This window comes from Phaseolus vulgaris, chromosome 7 (assembly GCF_000499845.2).
Source record: "Phaseolus vulgaris cultivar G19833 chromosome 7, P. vulgaris v2.0, whole genome shotgun sequence".
Lineage (NCBI taxonomy): Eukaryota > Viridiplantae > Streptophyta > Magnoliopsida > Fabales > Fabaceae > Phaseolus > Phaseolus vulgaris.
In genome coordinates, this window is record NC_023753.2 from 148,496 (window position 1) to 171,979 (window position 23,484).

A 23,484-nucleotide genomic window follows, 5' to 3' on the forward strand; every position below is an offset into this window, starting at 1 on the left:
TTATTAAATGAAACAATTAAAAAAAAATGCTATAACATAAAAGACAACAAGAAAATATATAGTAGAATCATATTGAAAGTCATCAATATAATCGTTATGAGGATCATCATATCTTGATTAAAAGCATCTATAGTAATAAGAGTTTTACAATATTATATATAGCATTATTTATATATTTTATGTCTCCCAATAATATTAAAATTAAGTGTCAAATATTAATCTTAAATAAATATAAAATATCCTCACGACCTAAAAAGTATTATATCAGTTAATTAATTTTTAGTTTGCTGATAAAGAAATAAAATAGTTATGATTGCATACATTAAATGAAGAGATAATGCTTATATCTTCCAATCTTATTTTTCTTATATTTTCTTATCTCAGAAGATAAAATTAAAAATATTATTTCATTTTTTAATAATTATTATTTTTTTCTTAAAAATTCTTCTTCTTCTTATTTTTTTTTTTAAAAAAAATCTTCTGCTTATTATTTTTTGTTATTTTCATTTTACTTTATCACTTCATCTTACGAATAAAGATATTACACTTTAAATGTGTCAAGTGAATGAAATCTTCCCTCTATCAAATAACTCAAATAAGTTTTCATTTTTTTACAATAAAATTGTGTGTCTTCTATTGTGGTTTCTTACTTCATATTATTTAAAGCTCATATTTTTGCCAATAAAATAATAATATTAATATTTATGCAAAAAAATTTAATCCCATAGAATGTTAGTGACAAAAAATGTATAAATTTATTTTATTATATAAATAAAATCAATGTAATATGATTAACTCAAATAAACGATGATATAAGTGTTGCTACACATAGTAAAGTCATTCCTTAAGGGTAAATCTTCTTTATTGAACATTCTCTCTAATAGATTGGAGTACTTTTAAATATTTTATATTATTTTATTTATTATTTAGAATAATAACAAAAAATATAATAAAGTCACCTTAATATAACAATAAACTATAATCACACATGAGTCAGAAAATTTAAATGTATAATAAAATTTACAAAATACTATATTTTTTAATAATTTATCTTTTATTTGTATCTCTTTATATTGAGTTTTTTAATATTTTTTATCGAGTTTGTGCAATGTTTTTCTAACTCAAACTTACCAAGGACTCTGAGTTGAAGTCAAATGAATATAATAATGTGGTAATATTAAAGAAAATAAAAAAAAAAGATTTGTAGAAACTTTTATGACCCTAAATCTCCTTTTATATAATCTCAGAAAGTACGTTTTACGTCTTTTGAGCCTAAAATAGTGGAGATTTAGTTTGTGATGTGTTTTGAAAAGCAAACAAATTATGAGAAGTGTAAATCAAGTTTAAGAAATATGAGAAACTTGTATAATTAAGGATATTTTATTAGAAACACTTTCCAGTTTTAAACAAACAACATATCTTCCATGAAAAACTCCTGTAATTCATTAATTATTAGAACATATTATTTATAAAATATTATGGTTGTGGGTGTAATTATTATGGTAGAATCACAAGTTTGAAAAAATAAAAGTTATTAAGAAAATCATAATACAAACTAATTTTAAAAATTAAAAATAATTAGTTGTTTTATTAATTAAATTAAAATATTTTATAAACTAAAATACTTATTGATTTTTAAATTAATTTTTATTATTGATAAATAGTTTTTAAATTGATATCTAATTAGCTAGCAATATTTTTGTTAATAATTGTTAGTTAAAATCTTGGTAATTAATTAAATATAAATTTAAAAATTATTTATCAATAATAAAAATTAATTTAAAATCTAATAATTTTTTAAGTTTTTAAAATAATCTTTAATTTAGTTAATATAATTAATTATTTTTATCTTTAAAATTGGTTTTTTATTTAATTAAGTTACTAAACATGTAAAATTAAGTACTATTATTCTTAGGGCTTAATTAAAGCTAAGTGAATAAAAAAACATCTGAATGAAAGCCGTACAGGAATTGGTTAAAATTAATTTTTGTTCTTAAATGTAAAAAACAAATGTCCTTTTCCTTATCGTTTACAATATTAATCTGTGTTCAGTTGCTTTTGATATGTGTGCCAATCAAAAACAAACACAACAAAATTCAAATTCATTATTCTACAACGGCTATTTTCTAATTTCTATGATGTCGGTGAGTTTAGTATTATGTCTTCTTCATCTTTATTACATATATTCACTACTTAACGTTATTCAACTCAACTATAATATATTAATTATAAACAATCATTAATAAATATAATTAAACTCAAGTCGCATTCACATATAATTAAATTAATCCATTCTAAATCGTGTTTACCAAATATTCCGTTACCAAAATTTCATATACCATTACTTTTTTTTTTAAATCATAGTCTAAAATAACTTTTGACCCTTAACTCCTTTTACTAAACTTCAATTCGATTTTTATCTTTCAAAGAAAATTATTTTTCATCATATATCTCTCAAATTTTTATATATTTTCATTTCGAAATCGTCATCGTTTTTTATTTTATGTCACGGTTTTTTACTTTTTTAACTAATTCAAAATGTAAAATCTATTCTACTGAATCTGAGGAAAAAAAAAATCGGTGCTCGTGAAATTAACTTTTCACGCAATTTTTAGTCATTTTATGATTTCTTTTAGTTTTAACATCCATAATCTTCTTATAGAATAATCCAACCGAAAACCTTATGCGTTTTTCAATAAATAATCAAGGATTCAAAATAACATTGATTTTTTTTAAAAGACTAACTTTAATAATATTATTGCATATAAGTGAGTGTTGTTAACCAAAATGGATTTACGAGTTTTTGTTGTCTATATCCAATTATATGTGAGGAAAAGTGAATGTAGAAAGAAAAAAAATAGTTTCTATATCTTCAATTTGAAAGTGTACCGAAAAACAATGAATAAGAAAGAACGAATCAATTAATGAAAAATATAGTTTGACAAATCTTTAAGTTATATACAATCTTTTTAAAAATAAATATATATATATATAATAAATGATAAATTTATAATTAAATAATATAAAAAAATATTAAAATAATAATACTGAGAATTGTAATATGATTGTATAAGAAAAAAAATTGAGTTATCTATATATAATTAAGGTTGATTTTTAAGAAATGATCATGATAATCTCACTTTCCATTAACTTTTCTTTTCGATTCAACACTTTCCTCTTCCTCAATTTTATATTTAAATCCAAACAAAATAACAGATAAATGTTAAAATAAATCTTTTAAATAATAATAAATAAATACAAATTTTAGTAAAAATATTAAAAGAGTTTAATTTCAAATGTAATAACTAATCAAACTCAATATTAAGAGTAACTAAGAAATTTGAAAATAAAATGTATGAAATAGATTAAGTAACTTTGTAAAGATTTAAATTTGAAATGTATAACATACTACTGTAATCATTATTACTAGCGGAAATAAACAGAAAGCCTTATTTTTTAAATATTTTTATATAATATTATTATACTATAATTTTTTAATTAATATATGGTAAATTTATAAATATATAAATGATAAAATAAATTGGATTAATAAGGGTATTTTCACCATACTATTTTTTTAAAGATTAAATTATATATATTAAAGATAAAAAATATTATGTATATATATGTGACCATTATTTATAAAAAAAAGTTCTTTAATTATTTTGAAACAAAAATAATTATTCAATTATTTATTTTATTAAATAAATAGATAAATTACTTTTGTCAAAAGATAATAATTACACTTTTTCTTTTGAAAAAAAATACAACTAATATAATAACTATTGAAATACAAATATATTATTAAATTACAAAAAAACATTTTTATTAAGAATTATTATAAAAAAAAAGAAATTCAATTCTGTTGTATGTAATTTCTTTCTTGTGTAGGTGATTTTTTTATTAATCTTTGTTTTTTTCAAATTCAAAACTTCTCTAATTTATTTAAAATTCAAGATTCCAATTCAAAATAAATAATTGTTAAATTTATTATATTAAATTATAAAGTATAAATTGAAAAATGTGTACATGAAACCCCTTTCTATATCATAGATTATAAATATTATTAACAATAAAAAATATATATTAAAATTATATTGTAGTTGGATTTGAGTCAATTTTAAAAATACAAACGGCAAGATCTGAACCGTTCCCCTCCATAGTTAAAAAAGAAATCCAAACAATGCAAAAACAGAATCTTTTTCTGTTATTAGTTATTTAATCTTCTATCAGTTTTGTTTTGTTTTGGATCTGTGTGCTTTTACCCTATTACCACCAAAACATTTATATACATCTTCTAAAACAAATAAAATTCTCTTATTTTTTCTTAAAAAAAATATTATTTTAAAGTTAATAAAAAGTTGAATATTTTAAAAGAGTTAAGAAGATTTTATGTGCTGCCTTTCCCTACACAAAAAATTATTTTTGGTCTTACAATAAGGATAAAGTGTAAAGATGTTATCTTTTAAACACAACCATAATTGAAAAAACACATTTAGCATTTAAATATTCCAAAAAAACAGCTCTTTTTTAGTCTTTTTATTTACATACTTTTCTTGAAATCTCATATACAAAATGTAGGGTGTCTGCAGCTTGTATTGTCTAATGAATTACCTTGGTTTTATCTCATAAATTTTGAGTTTTTTAAGACCAAAATCTGGTTCAGGTTGAAGTCACCAGAAGACACCAACTGAGAAAATAATGTATTTAAATAGGTAGTGTTATGTTACTGCATTAAGGAACTGTTAACAGTTGTAACAGAAAAAAAAGACGAATCTTAGTTATTTTTCTTGTGAATTTATCTAAAAGCAAATCAAGTAAGAGGAAATACTATTCTTTCATGAATGAATCATGTGAAAATGTGGATCAAGAAACGTCAAAAGAAGGGTATAAATAATAAAAAAAATGAGATATTTTTATGAAAAAGAATGAACACACATACATACATATCTGTCATCTCAGAACGTAGGTAGATCTACACAGGCATACCTACAGCAGCAGCCAGCAGCCATCACCACGTGCAAAAATAAAGAAAAAATTTCATCACATTTTTAATTGCTGTCAAATTTTGGCCTTATAACTCAGCAGGGAACACAATTTACTGCTATATGTTATCCCATATTCAGTCTTCATTCATCATCAGAGAAATAAACCAAAAGGAACAATTTTGAATGGATTTTGATTTTTTCACATTTTAGCTTTAACATATGTTTTGGTCAACAACCAATTCTGATAAATATGCACGTGTCACTGTCAATGTGTCCTTCATAATGGTATTATGTCCTTTGTTGTCACCTTAACTTCAGGGTGCTGTTTTCTGTTTGGACCAATGACAGTTTAAATCTGATACCAATTCACTCTGCTACACCTAATGGTAATATGTCACTTTTTGCATAAAAGAAAGAAATTTCATTTCACATCTCAACACCATGAAACCAAAGTCTGAATTTTTAACAAGAGAACTTCATAAGTGATGAAAAAGTGTGATCAGATGCAGATGGGGTGCTGAGATTAACGGCCAGATGGAGATAACTTGAGTCTGCATATTGTAACAACTTGCACCACACCTAAACGTGAGAATTTGAGGACCAAAAGTGGTTGATGGTGTGGTCCTCCAAAGATCTTCAATACAACAATTATATGATCTTAAAAGAAAAGTCTTTCTTTTGATTATTTTTTTTCACTGTGTTTTACTCCTATCATTCCCACATTATAAGCATCGAAAGGGACTCACGTTTCCTCTATCAACTGTCTGCCACTGTGCAATTCTTCTCTCTTCCAATCATAACTTTTCCACCACATCTCCATCTCATTATGCATGCATCCAATCTCCAATTTACGTTTAACTTTTCTAACCAATTCCAAGGGATTTATTAATTTCCTTAAATTCAACAACCCTTATGAATTTTATGTCTGTTTACACCCCAATTCAGAGATGTTATACCACACGGCATTGACTATCATAAACAATGCAGAGAGATGAGAAAGGTGGCTATTAGAAATTAGAAAAATAGGTTCAAGTAGGTTCACATGGGGTCACAGTTAATGCACATACCCTGTTGTAATCTTGACCAATGGGGCATGTAATTACATGCCCTGGCACACCAACTTAGCCTTAAGAAGAAGGGTAAGTAACCCAGATGAGAAAAGTTGCCACATTTACCTTCAAACCAGTTCAAGAATTACCCTTCTGTAAAAATCCCATTTGCAGAGAAAAAGAGATTAATTAGCAGGGAATCTTGACTCTTGAAACCATATGAAACTAGATATGTCCGGTGCATCATAGAGAAACGTACCTGATTTTTCCTACTTTTGGACAGTAGGGTCATTTTTAATTGCCAAATGCTTAGTTGTTTGAATTATATTATATTATCCAACAGGGCCAAATAGTTCTATGAGGGAACATTAGTGTGCACGTTCCATTATTCATTCATGTTACACTTATTCATTATTCATGTCATAAATCTTTGTTACATGACATTGGTCAATTGCCAAACCCAATGCAAATATTTGAAATTCACCGGAGGAACAACATGTTAGAGACAAACCCAATGAATTCTTCAGAAGCAATTATAAATTAACAAGTGTCCAAACAGAAGCATTTACAAAGAGTGGATGGTCCATGAGCTTCTTCAAAAGTGTCGTTTTCTAGAGATGTAAAGCAAGGTAGCTAAAGTTGAATGTAGAATGCAAGAAATGAAACCATTCTGGAAATCACCATTTTCCCCTGGTTACTGTTTTCTAGTCCTTTTTTATGTTGGCCTCTAAAGTTCTGGTACCACGAATTAGCTGTATAATAAGCAGCAACGTGCACTTCATGCTGGTGTTGACAACCTCACATGTTAATCTCATCATTGAGGAACCACATGGGTGAGAAAATTCTTAAAGAAAGTGAAAGAAAAGAAAAAGAAAAAAAGCATAAACAGGTGAAGTGCACCAAAGTTGTACTCTTCTCATGGCAACTTCTCATTCTGTCCACCCCACTGGAATCAACGTATTAAGGCAATATTTGATTTGTGAAGGTGTATAATTGCGGATATACGGTATATAACAGATTAAACAAATGGATGATAGTTGTGTGTGGGAACCCCACGAACACGTGGATAGCAAATTAAGCCAAATTTGGATTATTCTTTATGAGAAACTGCCAAAGGGTTGTGTTCCAAATGTACTAAAAAAAAAATGGTGTTGAAAAGTCAAAATATCTTGACCCTTGAACAAAAGAGGATTCGATCCAAAGCTTGCAATGGATGGCATCGAGGAGCAATGGAACAAAAATGATGAGCAGTGATGGAACCGTGATGCAAAATACATTATTGTTTCCCTTCCCTGGAAAACAGTAGGAAGAAAATGAGTAAAGAGAAAGAGATAAAAGAATAAAGCATAGTTTAATGGGTAGTTGGAGAAAGGAATAGAGGCTTAAAAGGTTGGAGGAAAACAAAAGAAGCAAGAGTTTACGAAACTGTGGTTAAAGAAAGTCACAAGGCCAGCTGGGGAAGCTTATTTTAAAGCATTATATCAAAATGAAAGGTATTTAATAGTTTGAATTGGTCCCTCATGACAGCTCCTCTTTAACGACTCACTTTCACTATAAGTACTAAGTATTTCATGCAGCTTTTGTCAGTCATATCATCACTAACACCATAACCTCTTTCTTCTTCTCCTTCCACCAATTTCAGTGAGGATCTGAGAAGAAGCATTGCTCAGAGGAACTCAGCTTTTTCCTTCTACGCATGACTGCAAGGGGCAGAGACCCCTCATGGGGTCTTCTCTGGCCGCAAATGGCCCTCGCATTTTCCATTGCTCTCCTTTCTTTCACTGTGGTTTCTGTCAATGCTGATGGTTACCCTTACTATTCTCCTCCTCCTCCTTACGAGTACAAATCACCACCTCCTCCACCTTATGAGCACAAGTCTCCTCCTTATGAGTACAAGTCTCCACCTCCCCCATCTCCATCTCCTCCTCCTCCTTACGTCTACAAGTCTCCACCTCCACCACCATATGAGCACAAGTCTCCTCCATATGTGTACAAATCACCACCTCCTCCATCTCCTTCACCACCACCTCCTTACGTCTACAAGTCTCCACCTCCTCCTCCTTATGTCTACAAGTCTCCACCTCCTCCTCCTTACGTCTACAAGTCTCCACCACCACCTCCTTATGTCTACAAATCTCCCCCTCCACCACCATATGAGCACAAGGCTCCACCATATTATTACAAGTCACCACCACCTCCTTCCCCATCTCCTCCACCTCCTTATTACTATAAATCTCCTCCACCACCCTCTCCCTCACCTCCTCCTCCCTACTACTACAAGTCTCCACCACCTCCTTCACCATCTCCTCCTCCACCCTACTACTACAAGTCCCCACCACCTCCTTCACCATCTCCTCCTCCACCCTACTACTACAAGTCCCCACCACCTCCTTCACCATCTCCTCCACCACCCTACTACTACAAGTCTCCCCCTCCACCTGTAAAGTCTCCAGCTCCAACTCCCTACTACTACAAATCTCCTCCTCCCCCATCTCCAAAACCATACTACTATAAGTCTCCTCCACCACCATCTCCAACTCCTTACTATCCATCTCCTAAACCATACTACTACAAGTCTCCACCACCACCCTCCCCCACTCCTTACTACTACAAGTCTCCACCACCACCATCTCCAACTCCTTACTACTATAAGTCTCCACCACCACCCTCTCCAACTCCTTACTATCCATCCCCCACTCCCTACTACTACAAGTCTCCACCACCACCATCTCCAACTCCCTACTACTATAAGTCTCCACCACCACCATCTCCAACTCCCTACTACTACAAGTCTCCACCACCACCCTCTCCAACTCCTTACTATCCTTCCCCCACTCCCTACTACTACAAGTCCCCACCACCACCCTCCCCAACTCCCTACTACTACAAGTCCCCACCACCACCATCTCCAACTCCCTACTACTACAAGTCTCCACCACCACCATCTCCAACTCCTTACTATCCATCCCCCACTCCTTACTACTACAAGTCTCCACCACCACCATCCCCAACTCCCTACTACTACAAGTCTCCTCCTCCTCCTTCACCTACTCCTTACTACTACACTTCTCCACCACCACCCAAATATCCACCTCCCTACTATTATAACTCCCCTCCTCCACCTGTTGTGTATCCCCCACACCCCTACCACCCCCACCCCTTGATTGTCAAGGTAGTGGGTAAAGTCTACAGCTACAAGTGCTATGACTGGGAGTATCCCGAGAAGTCTCACAACAAGAAACACCTCAAAGGTACACACCTTATTTTTCTCATTTACAATGCCTTCCAATTAATGTTCTCTGTGTTACCATCAAACTGTTACTTTCCTGCTTCTTTGATGTTCATTAGCAGCCGCTTTTTGGAGTTAGGAGACTCCTATGTTTCCATAATGGAAATGTCTTTGTTTTTAAAATTCAGTCACTTTCACAACCACCTTTTCTTATCTGTCTGTTTTTCTTATAATTAACCTTTTGAGGTTAATTAACGTGTTAATAAGGTTTGAGGGAAAAAAACTGAACAGATTCAGAGCGTCTAGAGTAATGCACAAGTGAACATTTTATAATGTGGTTAATAGGCATTTTATAATTTTAATGATATATTTATCTGCATTGATCTGTGCAAGTATCTTTATATAAATTAAACAAAGATACTAAATAAATGTCTTAGATTATGTGTGATTATCTCCAAAAGGAGATTCATAAAAAGGAAAAGAAAAACAGAAATATAATTTAGAAGAATCGGCTAATGCCTGTAATACATTAAGAAATAATCAACTAGACACTTTATATATGAACCTTTAAATGATTCTTAATATATAATATAATATGGTATCTGACAAAACTTTCACTTTAATGATAACTTGGTGTGTGGTATGATCTATGAATTGGAATTAAGCATTTTGGGGTGAATGCAGGTGCTACTGTTGAGGTTAAATGCAAAGCAGGAAGAAACATCATTAAGGCTTATGGTGAAACTAAGAGCAATGGAAAATACAGCATCACAGTTAAGGACTTTAACTATGTGAAATATGGATCCGTAGTGTGCAAGGCCAAGCTTTATGCCCCACCTAAGGACTCTCCATTCAACATACCTACAAAGTTGAACGAGGGAACAGAGTTGAAGGTCAAATCCAAAGACAAATATGAAGTTGTGTTGAAGGCTAAGCCATTTGCTTATGCTTCAAAGAAGCATTTCAAAGAATGTGAAAAGCCTAAGCCTTCACCAACTCCATACTATTACAAGTCACCTCCTCCTCCATCTCCAGTTTACATATACAAGTCACCACCTCCTCCATCACCTACTTATGTTTACAAGTCACCACCACCACCAGTGAAGTCACCTCCCTATTACTATCAATCTCCACCTCCACCATCACCAAAACCTCAGCCTCCTTATTATTATCACTCTCCACCTCCTCCAACACCAGTTGTTAAGCCACCATACTACTACCAATCTCCACCTCCTCCATCTCCAAAACCTAAGCCTCCATACTACTACCAATCTCCTCCTCCTCCATCACCAAAACCTAAACCTCCTTACTACTACCAATCTCCACCTCCTCCATCACCAAAACCTCAGCCTCCATACTACTATCAATCTCCACCTCCTCCAACACCAGTTGTGAAGCCACCATACTACTACCAATCTCCACCTCCTCCATCACCAAAACCTCAGCCTCCTTACTATTACCAATCTCCACCTCCTCCAACACCAGTTGTTAAGCCACCATACTACTATAAATCTCCACCTCCCCCATCACCCTCTCCTCCACCACCATACTACTATAAATCTCCACCTCCACCATCACCCTCTCCTCCCCCTCCATACTACTATAAGTCTCCACCTCCACCATCACCAGTTGTTAAGCCACCATACTACTACAAATCTCCACCTCCACCATCACCCTCTCCTCCCCCTCCATATTACTATAAATCTCCACCTCCACCATCACCCTCTCCTCCACCTCCATACTACTATAAATCCCCACCACCCCCATCACCAGTTGTTAAGCCACCATACTACTACAAATCTCCGCCTCCACCATCACCCTCTCCTCCCCCTCCATACTACTATAAATCTCCACCTCCTCCATCACCATCTCCTCCACCTCCATACTACTACCACTCTCCACCTCCACCATCACCAGTTGTTAAGCCACCATACTACTACAAATCTCCACCTCCACCATCACCCTCTCCTCCCCCTCCATACTACTATAAGTCTCCACCTCCACCATCACCCTCTCCTCCCCCTCCATACTACTATAAATCTCCACCTCCACCATCACCGGTTGTTAAGCCACCATACTATTATAAATCCCCACCTCCCCCATCACCCTCTCCTCCCCCTCCATACTACTATAAATCTCCACCTCCACCATCACCCTCTCCTCCCCCTCCATACTACTACAAATCTCCACCACCACCATCCCCATCACCGCCACCTCCATACTACTATAAATCTCCACCTCCACCATCACCGGTTGTTAAGCCACCATACTACTATAAATCCCCACCTCCCCCATCACCCTCTCCTCCCCCTCCATACTACTATAAATCTCCACCTCCATACTACTACCACTCTCCACCTCCACCATCACCAGTTGTTAAGCCACCATACTACTACAAATCTCCACCTCCACCATCACCCTCACCTCCCCCTCCATACTACTATAAATCTCCACCCCCACCTTCACCATCCCCTCCTCCTCCATACTATTATAAATCACCACCACCACCATCCCCATCACCGCCACCTCCATACTATTACAAATCCCCTCCACCTCCATCCCCATCTCCACCGCCTCCTTATTACTATCACAGTCCTCCTCCACCATCTCCCACTCCTCATCCTCCCTACTACTACAAATCCCCTCCACCACCAACGTCCTATCCTCCACCTCCTTACCACTATGTGAGCCCTCCACCACCTTCTCCATCTCCACCTCCACCATACTATTACAAATCACCACCTCCTCCCTCCCCAGCCCCCGCTCCAAAGTACATTTACAAATCACCTCCACCTCCAGCTTACATCTATTCTTCCCCACCTCCACCCATCTACAAGTAAGCTCGGATTGTGGAAGCACCATTCACCACAAATCATGTAAGTTCAGGATTCCAACATTGATCATAAGTAAAATTAGTTAATTATACGTGTATGAATTTTAGTAATGGAAATTCCCACTGAATTATTTTTTCAGGTTCTAGTTTTCATGGAGGAATAAAGGCAAGCTCCATTTGGAGTGAAGTGAAATATCTATCTTCCTGTCCAAGTTCTTTGAATAATAAAAGTCTGAATGTGTCATCTCTGGGCTACAATGTTTGTGATTCAGACCCGGTTGGTTCAATTTGTTTGATGGCCATCTTGCACGTCCTGATCTTATTGTGTTCAAGTGACGGACAAATGAAAAAGAGGAAGAGAGATTTAAAGTGTAAATGCCAAGTGAAAGTGAAAAAGTACAGTCCACTCTTAGAGATCTCTTAAATTTATTTGTTTATAGGCCGTCTATGATTGCTTTTCTATTTATTGTGGAATTTTTGTATTGTACCAGTTGTTGTGTTTGCAATAAGTAATAGTAATAAACCACCAAATTCAGGTTTCCTAACTTTCCTTTAAAATGAATGAATAAATAAGAAGTATAAAAAGTATGATACCACAACCCTTATATAACAAAACTACCTTAAGCTTATTCTCTTTACCTTAATCCTTACCTTAAACCTTAAACTCTGTTTCAAGACAACAATTTGAATACGAAAAACATATGTCACGCGTTGTAGACATTATTCATTACCAAGTTTTCAACTGGGTCAGAGTAAAAATTTCACATCCTACACTTCTGAAAATCCTCTTGTTATTATTCTTATGTTACCACAATTTTGGTTTCCTAATAACCATTTGCATTTATACCATTCTCGAGATATCAAATAGTACATCAGAAAGAGTCTCTGCCTGATGCCTATCAAACTCAATATCTGCCCACTATGATGATTCTTTAGAAGGCACCAGCTAAAGTTTCTGCATGTTTGAACTTTGCTCATAAACAGATAAGATAAACAAACAATTGACATAAATTATTTGGACTCAACACCAAATCACGTTTCCTTCTTGGAATCTTTGCTCATTTCTTTTGTAGTACGTACCAATTATTAATTATTAATTTAACTATAAGTCTTCTTCTTCTTCTAGCCATATCCAAGCAGGTCCCATTATCTAATTAAATAGCCCCCAATAATCTGATCAAATCCACATAACTGATTCGTGGACCCTTTCTTCCTTCTAATTCATGCAATTTCCCTAAAGTTACAAAAACTAATTTCACACTGCTACTAACAACCACAGCATCAGCATCTTAATTATTTCATTTACCATGTCACAAAATTTGAAGTTGTGATGATGACAAGTTCTAAGATTATTTAAATATGAATCAGTAGTTTGAATTTATATAAGCTATCACTAACGCATGATTTAGTTATGATTTGAATTAGTCATTGACAGATACTGATAATTTTTAACAGTATTAATTATCATCCTGAGTTGTATTAAGCTCAAATGTGTACCTAACAAAGGCAACTAAAAATTAAAGAAAGGAATTCACAAGCACTAATTATTGCTGTGTTTACAAGAAAACAAAAAAAGTGGTCTTCCAACTAATATAAGAGAAAGTGGCAACTTGCTATATAAAGGGAAACATAAAGATAGAAAAGGGTTGAAATGCTAATTTGTTATGGGTGCTGTCATGCATCAATTCTGATTAATCTAAATTTTTGAAGTTATATAAAACTACAAAGAGAACGATGGCGCACCGAACAATCATTATAAAGAAGAGGTCTACCCACTATTTGAGGAACTGCTCATCATCACTTAATGTAAAGAATAACTTTTTAATATTTTATAACTTTTCAAACTACTAATTAAATAAATGAGCATAAAATAATTTGTATGCTTGAACCAATAATGTTTTCTGAAAAAAAAAACACTATTGTGATGCTGATGTTTAATAAACAACTGTATTAAGAAATGGGTTTTTCAATTATCATTTTAAGAATTATTTGGTTGTTTTCAAGAGGGGTTTCTAGGAAGGAAAGGATGGGGTTGGGAAAGGATTAATTAAGTAACCTTTTGCTTTGGGGGTGTTTTTTTTTATCATCAACAATAATGAATAAATAAATATTGATCACTTTAGGGGTGATCCAACTCTTATACAACATACTAAAACAGTCGGCCAACATAATACTATCTAAACTACTCAAAAGTCATCTAAACTACTCTAAAACAAGAAGCTCCAGAACGAGAAACAAACCATAAGTTCAAGACACCAATCTGAATAAGAAAAACAAGCAGATGAAATTTTAAAGGAAATCCAAGATCAAACTTTCAATTGAGTTAGAGAAAACGTCTCTGAATGATGCGTCACTCCACCTTTAAAGATGACATTGTTCCTAAGACAGAAAATCTCACTAACCATCACAATTCAAACATTTTTCAAAATCAAATTAACAGAATTAGGTGCATTACACAGGTTGCTGGCAAGAAACTTGTATTTCCAAACAAAGGGAGTGACAAAATTTGTACTCTGTTGGTAGAAGAATGAAGTACTATATTCTTGCAGCTGTACATTTATCTAATAGATGCATGCACTGTTTTCCCAAGGTTGTTTCCATTTTCTGTCTGTATCACATATATTAAGCAAAATGTTCATTCTGCTGGATGCAGTATTATGCTGCAGAGATTCTGCTTTTGGCTTATTTTGTCTTATGAGCTTTGATTCTCTAAACCTTTTTGTAAAGAGTTGGAGAGCATACCTTAAATGCTTCAATTCTATTTATTTCATTCTTTCCCAATAAAAGAAAAGGAATTGTTCATGTGAGAAATATTGGAATCCTATTAAGGTATTTTTATAACCAATGTGAAGAAATTTGGTCTGTAGTTAATTTCAGTTAAGGTTTATTGTCATGGCTGATTTTGATTTTTACTCTTTGTAAACAACTGAAATAATTTACAACTAGCATTATGGATAATAATCTTACATTAGCATAGGATCCTATTGTCATTTTCACTTCTTCACACTACTATTGCAGCAAAATGGCATAATGTTGCAGTAGTTTGCACCATCTTAGTCTCTTAAAGATCCTTTTTTCTGTGCTCATGTGATGTATGACAGAAGATATGCTGCCACTGAAAAAGAGGTTCTGCTTCTTCATATTTCACAATCTTGTTGCACCTCATGAGGTGTGTGATTCAAAAAGTTATTACATATAAATACTAATTAATGGGATGAATTATATAATAATTAGATAATAATATTAGAATAAGGACTAGTGTTTAATCTCTAATTTTTTTCTTATTCTAAACATACATGTAACCATGTTTAGAAAGTTATTTGGTTTACGCAATAACTATAAGTGTGAAAAATTTAAACTACTTTTTCATCATATTTGGTTAAAGACAAAGTTTTATTGTTTAATCTGATACCATATGATGTTGTATATTTTTATCATTTACCTTCATCATCTTCACCCAATAGTAATGATAATAATATAGTAACCACATGAAATATTTTAATATTTTAATATTTGATATTTTATTGTTTAACTATTATATTATTTCACCTAGTTTTGTTTTGTTTTTAAAAGCAAAAAATTACAAAAACATATAGTGTAATTTTCGTAATGATAATAATTTAAAAAATAAATAAATACTTCAACATTACAATAAAATCATTAGAAACTAATTTTAAACCTAAAATAATTACTTACTATTTGACGATCACTTTATAAATTAAAATATTATTGGTATCTAAAGTAATTTTTATTATTAATAAAAATACATCATTACCAAAATTTTAGTTCCTTATTATTTATTAATCTTTTAAAGATCAAATTAAAATTTAAAATATTAATAGTTAAAATCTTGATCCTTAATTTAGATACTAATTTATAATTTATATTATTTTTTATTAATAATAAAATTAGTTTAAATACGAATAATTTTTTAGTTTCATTATCTAATTTAGTCTATTAATTATTATTTTTATCTTAAAATTTGGTTTGATGGTTTGTTACAGTAGAAGTTCATTTTTATTGAAGTTTGATTTGGTTCTACGTGTTATGTTTTAGAAATTTAATTTCTTAGCGTCACTTTGGTCATACGTGGTTCATTCAGATTGAGAGGCTATGAGCCCAATGGGCAAGCACCCATTTCCTCTAAGAATTATTTTTCCTGCACCCCTACGTTTTTCTTTCTGCACCCCATAATTTTAAAAATTCCAAAATTGATTTTGACCTTGACCCTTTATTTAGAAAAGGACACCGTGAAATGTGCTACGGACTCATTAATAATAGTATAAATTATTATGTTATACTCTAATCGATATGAATTATAAAAACGTTAAATCTCAGAAAAACTATTTAAAAAATATTAAAATTAAAATACCAACTCACTCAATGTATACTTTTTTATTATGAATAGAAATAGTTCAATCCTTGTTGGATTATAAACATTTTCCTGATTTTGAAAAATAAATAAGTAGCAAATGAATGAAGTGGAAGGGATTAATGGAACTGTAGGATGACAAAGACTAAATTAATAATTTACAAAATTAAAAACCAATTCAATAAATTGTTATTAATATAATGAATTGATGTTTTTGATTTTTTCATATAACAATTGGTGAAGTTCTGAGGTAGACAAGTTGTCGCCCAACAAACTTTGACACTTCTTCTCAGAACAAGTGGTAGACCATACATGCATCCTTATTCTAAACAAAAAAAAAACATCAAATGTTTCAAAAAAAAACTCAATATTATCCATACCGATGTGATAATGTCGTATTCAAAAAAAAAAAATTATACCAATTTGTTTTACACTAAAAAAAATCCAAACTTTCTTCAAATGGGAGTAAAATACTAAACTTTCCTTTTCTCTTGACCGAGTCAACTTTCTGAACCCACTTTGCTTGCAATGAAAAAATGTAATTTTTTTGACTTAATCGTTATGGGAAAGAAGATTGACTGATACAAAGTTGGAACAGATATGAAAAGAACCTGAACTGTTTACAGTGGTGTCACGTTATTACCATGAAAGTAGATTAAAACAAACCTCAAAAGGTTATTATTCTTCAATTCCCTTCACGTAAGTTGCAGTGTGGATACTGTGAATTTTCTTTGCTTTCAACTGGGACCTGTAGAAAGAGAAAATGACTGCAAACAAGAAAGACACCCTTTGGATTTCTCTTTCTCTCTCTCTCTCTCTTTCCCTCGTAATTTTATTTTTGAGACAACTCACAGAAGTCTTGCAAGTTGTAACCTTCAGTTTCTGGTTTCAGCCGACTAGTTTGATCAGGTTCCGTCTACCCAGATCTACTTTTGCCACAATTTATTCACTTTTTTCATTTCTTGGATCTATTGCATCTCTTGGGTATCCTTATTCTATCTCAATTTGAAGTCTTTCATGCCAAGCTTCTTCTGGGATCCCTTTTGATCTTCTTTGTTGCTTAGTTTCTCGTATAATTTGCTCCTTGCTTCTTCTTCTGGCTTACTATTTATAAAGATTTTATCTTTTATCGTTTCTTATAATTATTTGTTATCTTGGTATTTACGTTTAGTTATGATGGTGCCCCTCTTTAAGTTTTCAATGTTCTTTCCAATTCAACTTTGCTTGAAAGATTATATTATACAGTGTCCTATTTTTTTTTCCTCTGTGATTTTATTCATGGTCCTTTGTTTTATGTCTTTCCATGCTTTCTAGTACAATTTCGGATTGTCTGAACTTTGATTGCTGTTAGAAACGATGGGGATGAAGTGAAATTCATGAGGTTTGACCCTGCATAGCATTGTCATTTGCATGTTTGAGAATTTGGATTGATCTCTGAAAGTTCATGTAAGACTTATTTTCAGATAGTGATGTTGGTTCTTTCTCCGTAGTAGAATTTGGCATGCAACTATAGTTGAGTTCTGATGTTGCTTCCATGTCCAAACTCCCAAGTAGTAAAGGCTTACAATTTTACTTCTTATATATTTCATGCCCATTTGCCCTATTTGTTTAATCATATATTGTGCAGACATTGTACTTCTTGTTTCTTCTTTGATGAATTAGTCAACTCTAAATGATTGGTTTGGTTACTTTAAACTTCTATCTTAGTACAAGTAAAGAATACTGATTGGAAAATATATATTTTTCTTGAATTGTGCATGACAAATGTTTGAAATGGGCTTTATTTCTACTTGGCAGTTAAGCGTGGTTTTGGCAGGCTAATTCTGAAAACCGGCTAGAATGAAGAAGGCCATTGGTCAAACTGTTAGGGAACTGTGAGTCTAACTGTTTAGGGTGGTGTTTGTTACTATTTTTTAACTCAGCCCTATTTCATAATTCCTCACTATCTTCATTGTCCTTGCAGTAAAAGAGAAGTAAATAAGAAAGTGCTTAAAGTTCCTGGGATAGAACAGAAGGTAAATTTTGTTCGCTTAACATTTACTGTAAAACTGAATTGCATATAATATAACTCATTGCAAAGACAATGGTGTGAGGATTTATGTGAAGTCTGCAATCTGAATTTACTTTTCTAATATTTGCTCACAAAAGAAATTGTTTGTTGACTATCTTGGAGCTTACACATTATAATCTTACTGTGCAAATTTTAATTAGACTCGTCTCTCGTCTCTTCCAGATTCTTGATGCTACCAGCAATGAAGCCTGGGGTCCTCATGGATCACTTCTAGCAGATATTGCTCAGGCTACCAGAAATTAGTAAGCTTGAACTCATCATTTATGCTTGATATTGTATACAAATATCTCACTTTTGAGCTCCCTTGCAGTCATGAATACCAAATTATCATGGAAATAATCTGGAAGCGGATTAATGACACAGGCAAGAATTGGCGGCATGTCTATAAGGTTTGTGGAACTTTTTTATGTTTTAGATGGAATTACTCTTGGAATCTCTTTTTTCTTTTGTTTATTGTCATAACAACACTCTTCTGTTTTGACCTTCAATATGCATCCGTGAACTGAAGTACACTATTTATGAAATTTTCTCAATACTTATTTACAAACAACTAATGGTTCTTGCCTTTCAAGAACTCTGTCTAGTATGTTTATGCATTTATTTCTGATCATGCCCTCTTGGAAAAGAATGGCTCTTACATTTTTGTATTAAATGTTCAACAACAGGCTTTGACAGTATTAGAATATGTGGTGGCTAATGGGTCAGAGCGAGTCATAGAGGAGATTAGGGAGCATGCCCACCAAATATCGGTAATTTCCTGTCAATTGAAACATTTATAAACTGTTTAGTATTTTTCATTCAAACTATTAATATTATTGAAATGATCTAAAAATTAGAATGCAGCTTGATAATGTTGTAAATGTTCATATCAACAGACATTGTCCAATTTTCAATATATTGATTCCAGTGGAAGAGACCAGGGAAACAATGTCAGGAAGAAATCACAGAATCTCATTCTCCTTGTGAATGATAAAGAAAGAATCATAGAGGTTAGACAGAAGGCTGCTGCTAACAGGGACAAGTAATTCTCCTCTTATTAGTCTGTTTTTTTATATATATTTTGAACTTTGTTATTTTCCAGTTGCTATAAAAACTTATGTCTTCTGCCTTGCTGGGGAAGAAAATATATTTCTTTTCCCTGTATTTTGTAATATCCATCCATTGTGTATTTGAATTTCTTTTGGGTTTCTAGATCACAAATGTAAAATCACAGAGTATATTATGTAAATATGTATGTGGGTTAATCCGGAGGAGATATGTAATGTAATTGCCCAGCATGATTCACCAGGTTTCGCGCCAGTTCAACAGGTGGAATGTACAGGCCTGGTTCTCATTCTAGCAGTGGGGCTTATGGTGATAGATATGAAGATGATCGTTATAGAAGCAGGGAGGAAGATAGAAGTGATCATGGCTATGGCAGAGAAAGAGAGTGGGGCTATAGAGATGATGATCGGTATAGTCGTGAAGGAGATCGTTATGGCAGAGATAATGAGGAAAGCTACAGAAAAGATGGCTATAGGGATGATGAGTACCATAGAAGAAGTGTTGATGATGGCCAATATGGCTCAAGAAGCAGGAGCTCTGACAGAGATCATGATCATAATGTTGATGATGATGGTCAGCGTTCATCTGGGTACGTGCCTGAGATAGCCAAAAAAAAACATCTAACAAAATCTGAAATAGATAATGTTTTTATTTTTCATAATTATAGTTCTTGGGGTTCATTTGGTTTTGGATCTTAGACTCTTATTAGTTGTTATGATCTGTATATATATATATGCATATTAGATGTAAAAAACTTAGACTACTTCAAAAGACAAGTACACAGCATAATCCGTATTAGCTTTGATGTTAGGATTCATGGTTGCACAACATTCCTCTCTCATTCTGCTTACTCCATCCTTTTTTACAATGTTGTCTCAGAGGTAGCATTGCTAAAGCTGAAGCTCATTCAATGGAAGGAAGGTAAATCATCCCTCTCTCTCATATCACACACATATCCATGCATAATGGCCATTTAGCATTATTTTGGATGACCATATGCAATTCCATGGGCAGGTTAGAGCAGAAACTTTCTGAGCAAAATGTGGGTGCTCCTCCCAGTTATGAAGAAGCTCTTTCTCAAAGCCCTTTACACAATGAAAGGTATGAATTTAATAATACCGAGATTATCTATTCCAATTCCGAACATATTTGTTACTATATCACTTTGATTGAAGGGATGGGGGAATTTCAGCTGCAAAAGCCTCTTCTCCTGTAAGTGACAATCCTACACAAACAGCTGCTGCTGCCAGTACTGCAACATCTGGAAACCCAGAATCTAAGGCTTTTGATGAATTTGATCCTCGTGGTCATCCTGCATCAGGTGTGGCAAGTTCTTTGTTTTGAAAATTGAGTACACATGTTGAAGTTTATTATTTTTAATTGTCCTTTTTCTACTTCATGTCAGGTTCGACACTCACATATATGTATGTGTCCAATGAAATATATTTATAATTATCAACATATGATAGCAAATTTTTATTGTATGTTTCTTATTAGCTGCCCGAGCTCCTGCTAGTAATGTTGAACTGGACTTGTTCGGCTCCCTATCTGAACCATTCTCTTCAAATGCATTGGCTCCTGTGTCTTCTGCACCAGAAACAACAACCTCTCAAGGCAACACAAACCTTGATTCAACTGTGGCCTTTGCACCACCACCATCTGCTACTAATAATTTCAATACGGTAGGAATTTGCTTTTTTGTTTATACCTTGACTCTAAGAAAGTATTTGAATACGCTGTATTATTTAATAAGAATGAATTTTTGTGTATGGCTTGGAATGATTTTCTTGCATGCTTAGGTGGGTAGCTTCAACTTAAGAAATGTAGCGTATTAAATACTGTAACTTCTGTAAAACATTAATTTAATTTGTATCCTTTGACAAGAGTTCATCTCTGTTAATCCTGGTTTTTTGTTGGTTTAACTTTTGGCAGGTGTTTGAAGACCCATTTGGTGATTCACCGTTTAAGGCTCTTCCTTCTGCTGAAACTCCTCCACCTCAACCCCAGACTCATCAGAGTCGTGCACCATCCCAGCCAAGTGGTTCTAACACAGAATCAGTCTCTAACTTTGGGTTTGGAGACTCATTTTCTGCTCCGCCGAGAGATCGTGACACTCAGTCTTTGCCATTGAACTCCCAGTTTTTGTCATCATCACTGGAAACTGATATTCTTGCAGACATTCTTCCACTACCTGGGACAACCTCACGGCAGAACTTTTCAGCTCATCCTGATGCTCAGGCCTCATCCTCCTTTTCAGCTTCATCAGGGCAGATGGCATCACAATCTTTTTTTGCAGAGTCTGGCCAACATGCGCAGCAAGGGTTCTCAGCTGGAACCAGTCAACCTGCCACAGAGGCCGTATCAGTTCCTGGTGGCCAACTGCTACAACCCCTGTCATCGAATCCCACTAGTCAACGTACACAGCAACCCTTTCCATCTCATACTGATCAATCTGTGCCGTCAGTTAGTCATATATATGGTGGATTCCCTCCCCAGGCAGGTTCTATGACTGAAGGAGCTTCCAGCATGTTCCCTCAAACGCAAGGTGGACACATGAACCAGACCTATGAACAGAGATCTATGGCACTTATTCCTGCACACACGGCTCCCCAACTTCCAATGGGACAGAGTGCAAACTTTTTGTCTTCTCAATCCCCCATTGATCAAGCATCACAGTTTAACAGCGGGATCTTAATGGCACAACAGCAAGGACATGCTTTGCAGAATGCTGTTTCTCAACCATCCTCCAAGGACAAGTTTGAGACAAAATCCACAGTCTGGGCAGATACACTGAGCAGGGGCTTGGTTAATTTAAATATATCTGGACGTGAGTGTTGTGCTTATATACCTTCTCAGACTGTTTCCAACTTGTGGTCTTATCTGGATGAACACTGACTTCTCATGTTTTTCATTTGCAGCTAAAATAAACCCTTTAGCAAACATTGGAGTGGACTTTGATGCAATTAATAGGAAGGAGAAGAGGATGGAGAAGCCGACCACGACATCGGTAACATCAACTGTAACCATGGGTAAAGCTATGGGATCTGGTTCAGGCATGGGCCGGGTCGGTTCTGGTGCTTTTAGACCACCACCTACATCAAACCCAATGATGGGTATGGGCATGGGAAGCTACGGAGGTATGAACGCCCCTGTGGGTATGGGGATGAACATGAGGGGCATGGGGCAGATGCAGCCACCACCTGCACCTACTGGACTGCCTCCTGGATATACCATGCCTGGTAATTATAACTCCATGATGGGAACAGGTGGTGGTTATCCTCAGTATCCTTATGGCCTTGGTGGCTACCGACAAAATTGACCATTGCACCTGGATATCATTACCAATGTCAAACAGTGTGTGAGACTTATTGAGCATTATACTTAGATAGCAATATCAAAGTGTATGAGATTGATTGAGCATTATACCTGGAAGATAAGATAGCACGTCAATACCTCATTTGTGGCATCATCACTACCAGTGAATGGATCAAATAACCCTTCTTGGGTTATTACTTTTTGTTATTAACCCCAACACCAACCAGTGGTGCCATGTTTAATATGTTATCTTCCCTTTGCCTATTCTACATCCATGTTAAAATCATGAACTCAGCATTTAATAGTCTGCCCAACAGTTTTCCAATGTGTATCTACATCTGTTTGTGTATATATTAAAGAAAATTTCTTGCTTGAGGGATTGGACATTGAAGAAAAACTGATACCTTTTAACAGCTACTCCCGATAATGGAGATAAAAGAATGCATTCAAAATTGTCAGAGGGCAATCCCGAAACAATTAATTTCGTAAGTCATTTCCTATTCATTCTGAAATGGACTTTCCAAAATGTGTTTTTTACATTCCGGAACAGATAAATGGTGGCTCAAAACATTGATGGAGTGTA

General features: G+C 33.8%; 2 protein-coding genes across 4 annotated transcripts; both read left to right on the forward strand.

Annotated features, from left to right (window-relative positions):
* The first annotated feature begins 6,545 nt into the window (after window positions 1-6,545).
* Window positions 6,546-12,644, forward strand: LOC137828777 (extensin-2-like). The gene is made up of 3 exons (XM_068635460.1): window positions 6,546-9,288; window positions 9,951-12,142; window positions 12,240-12,644. The coding sequence occupies exons 1-2, from the start codon at window positions 7,734-7,736 to the stop codon at window positions 12,104-12,106; spliced, it is 3,711 nt and encodes a 1,236-aa protein (XP_068491561.1). The 5' UTR covers window positions 6,546-7,733; the 3' UTR covers window positions 12,107-12,142; window positions 12,240-12,644.
* A 4,376-nt stretch (window positions 12,645-17,020) lies between these two features.
* Window positions 17,021-23,276, forward strand: LOC137828511 (clathrin interactor EPSIN 2). Of its 3 annotated transcripts, none has more exons than XM_068635116.1 (14): window positions 17,021-17,380; window positions 18,269-18,345; window positions 18,435-18,486; window positions 18,705-18,784; window positions 18,853-18,931; window positions 19,208-19,291; window positions 19,418-19,563; window positions 19,831-20,175; window positions 20,466-20,507; window positions 20,601-20,687; window positions 20,762-20,907; window positions 21,084-21,268; window positions 21,519-22,413; window positions 22,505-23,276. In XM_068635116.1, exons 2-14 carry the CDS (start codon window positions 18,311-18,313, stop codon window positions 22,903-22,905), a joined length of 2,577 nt encoding a protein of 858 aa, XP_068491217.1. In that variant the 5' UTR covers window positions 17,021-17,380; window positions 18,269-18,310; the 3' UTR covers window positions 22,906-23,276. The 3 variants fall into 3 exon arrangements, with proteins under 3 accessions (XP_068491217.1, XP_068491219.1, XP_068491218.1); XM_068635118.1 differs by having other exon boundaries at window positions 17,366-17,455; XM_068635117.1 differs by having other exon boundaries at window positions 17,379-17,541.
* The last annotated feature ends 208 nt before the right edge of the window (window positions 23,277-23,484 follow it).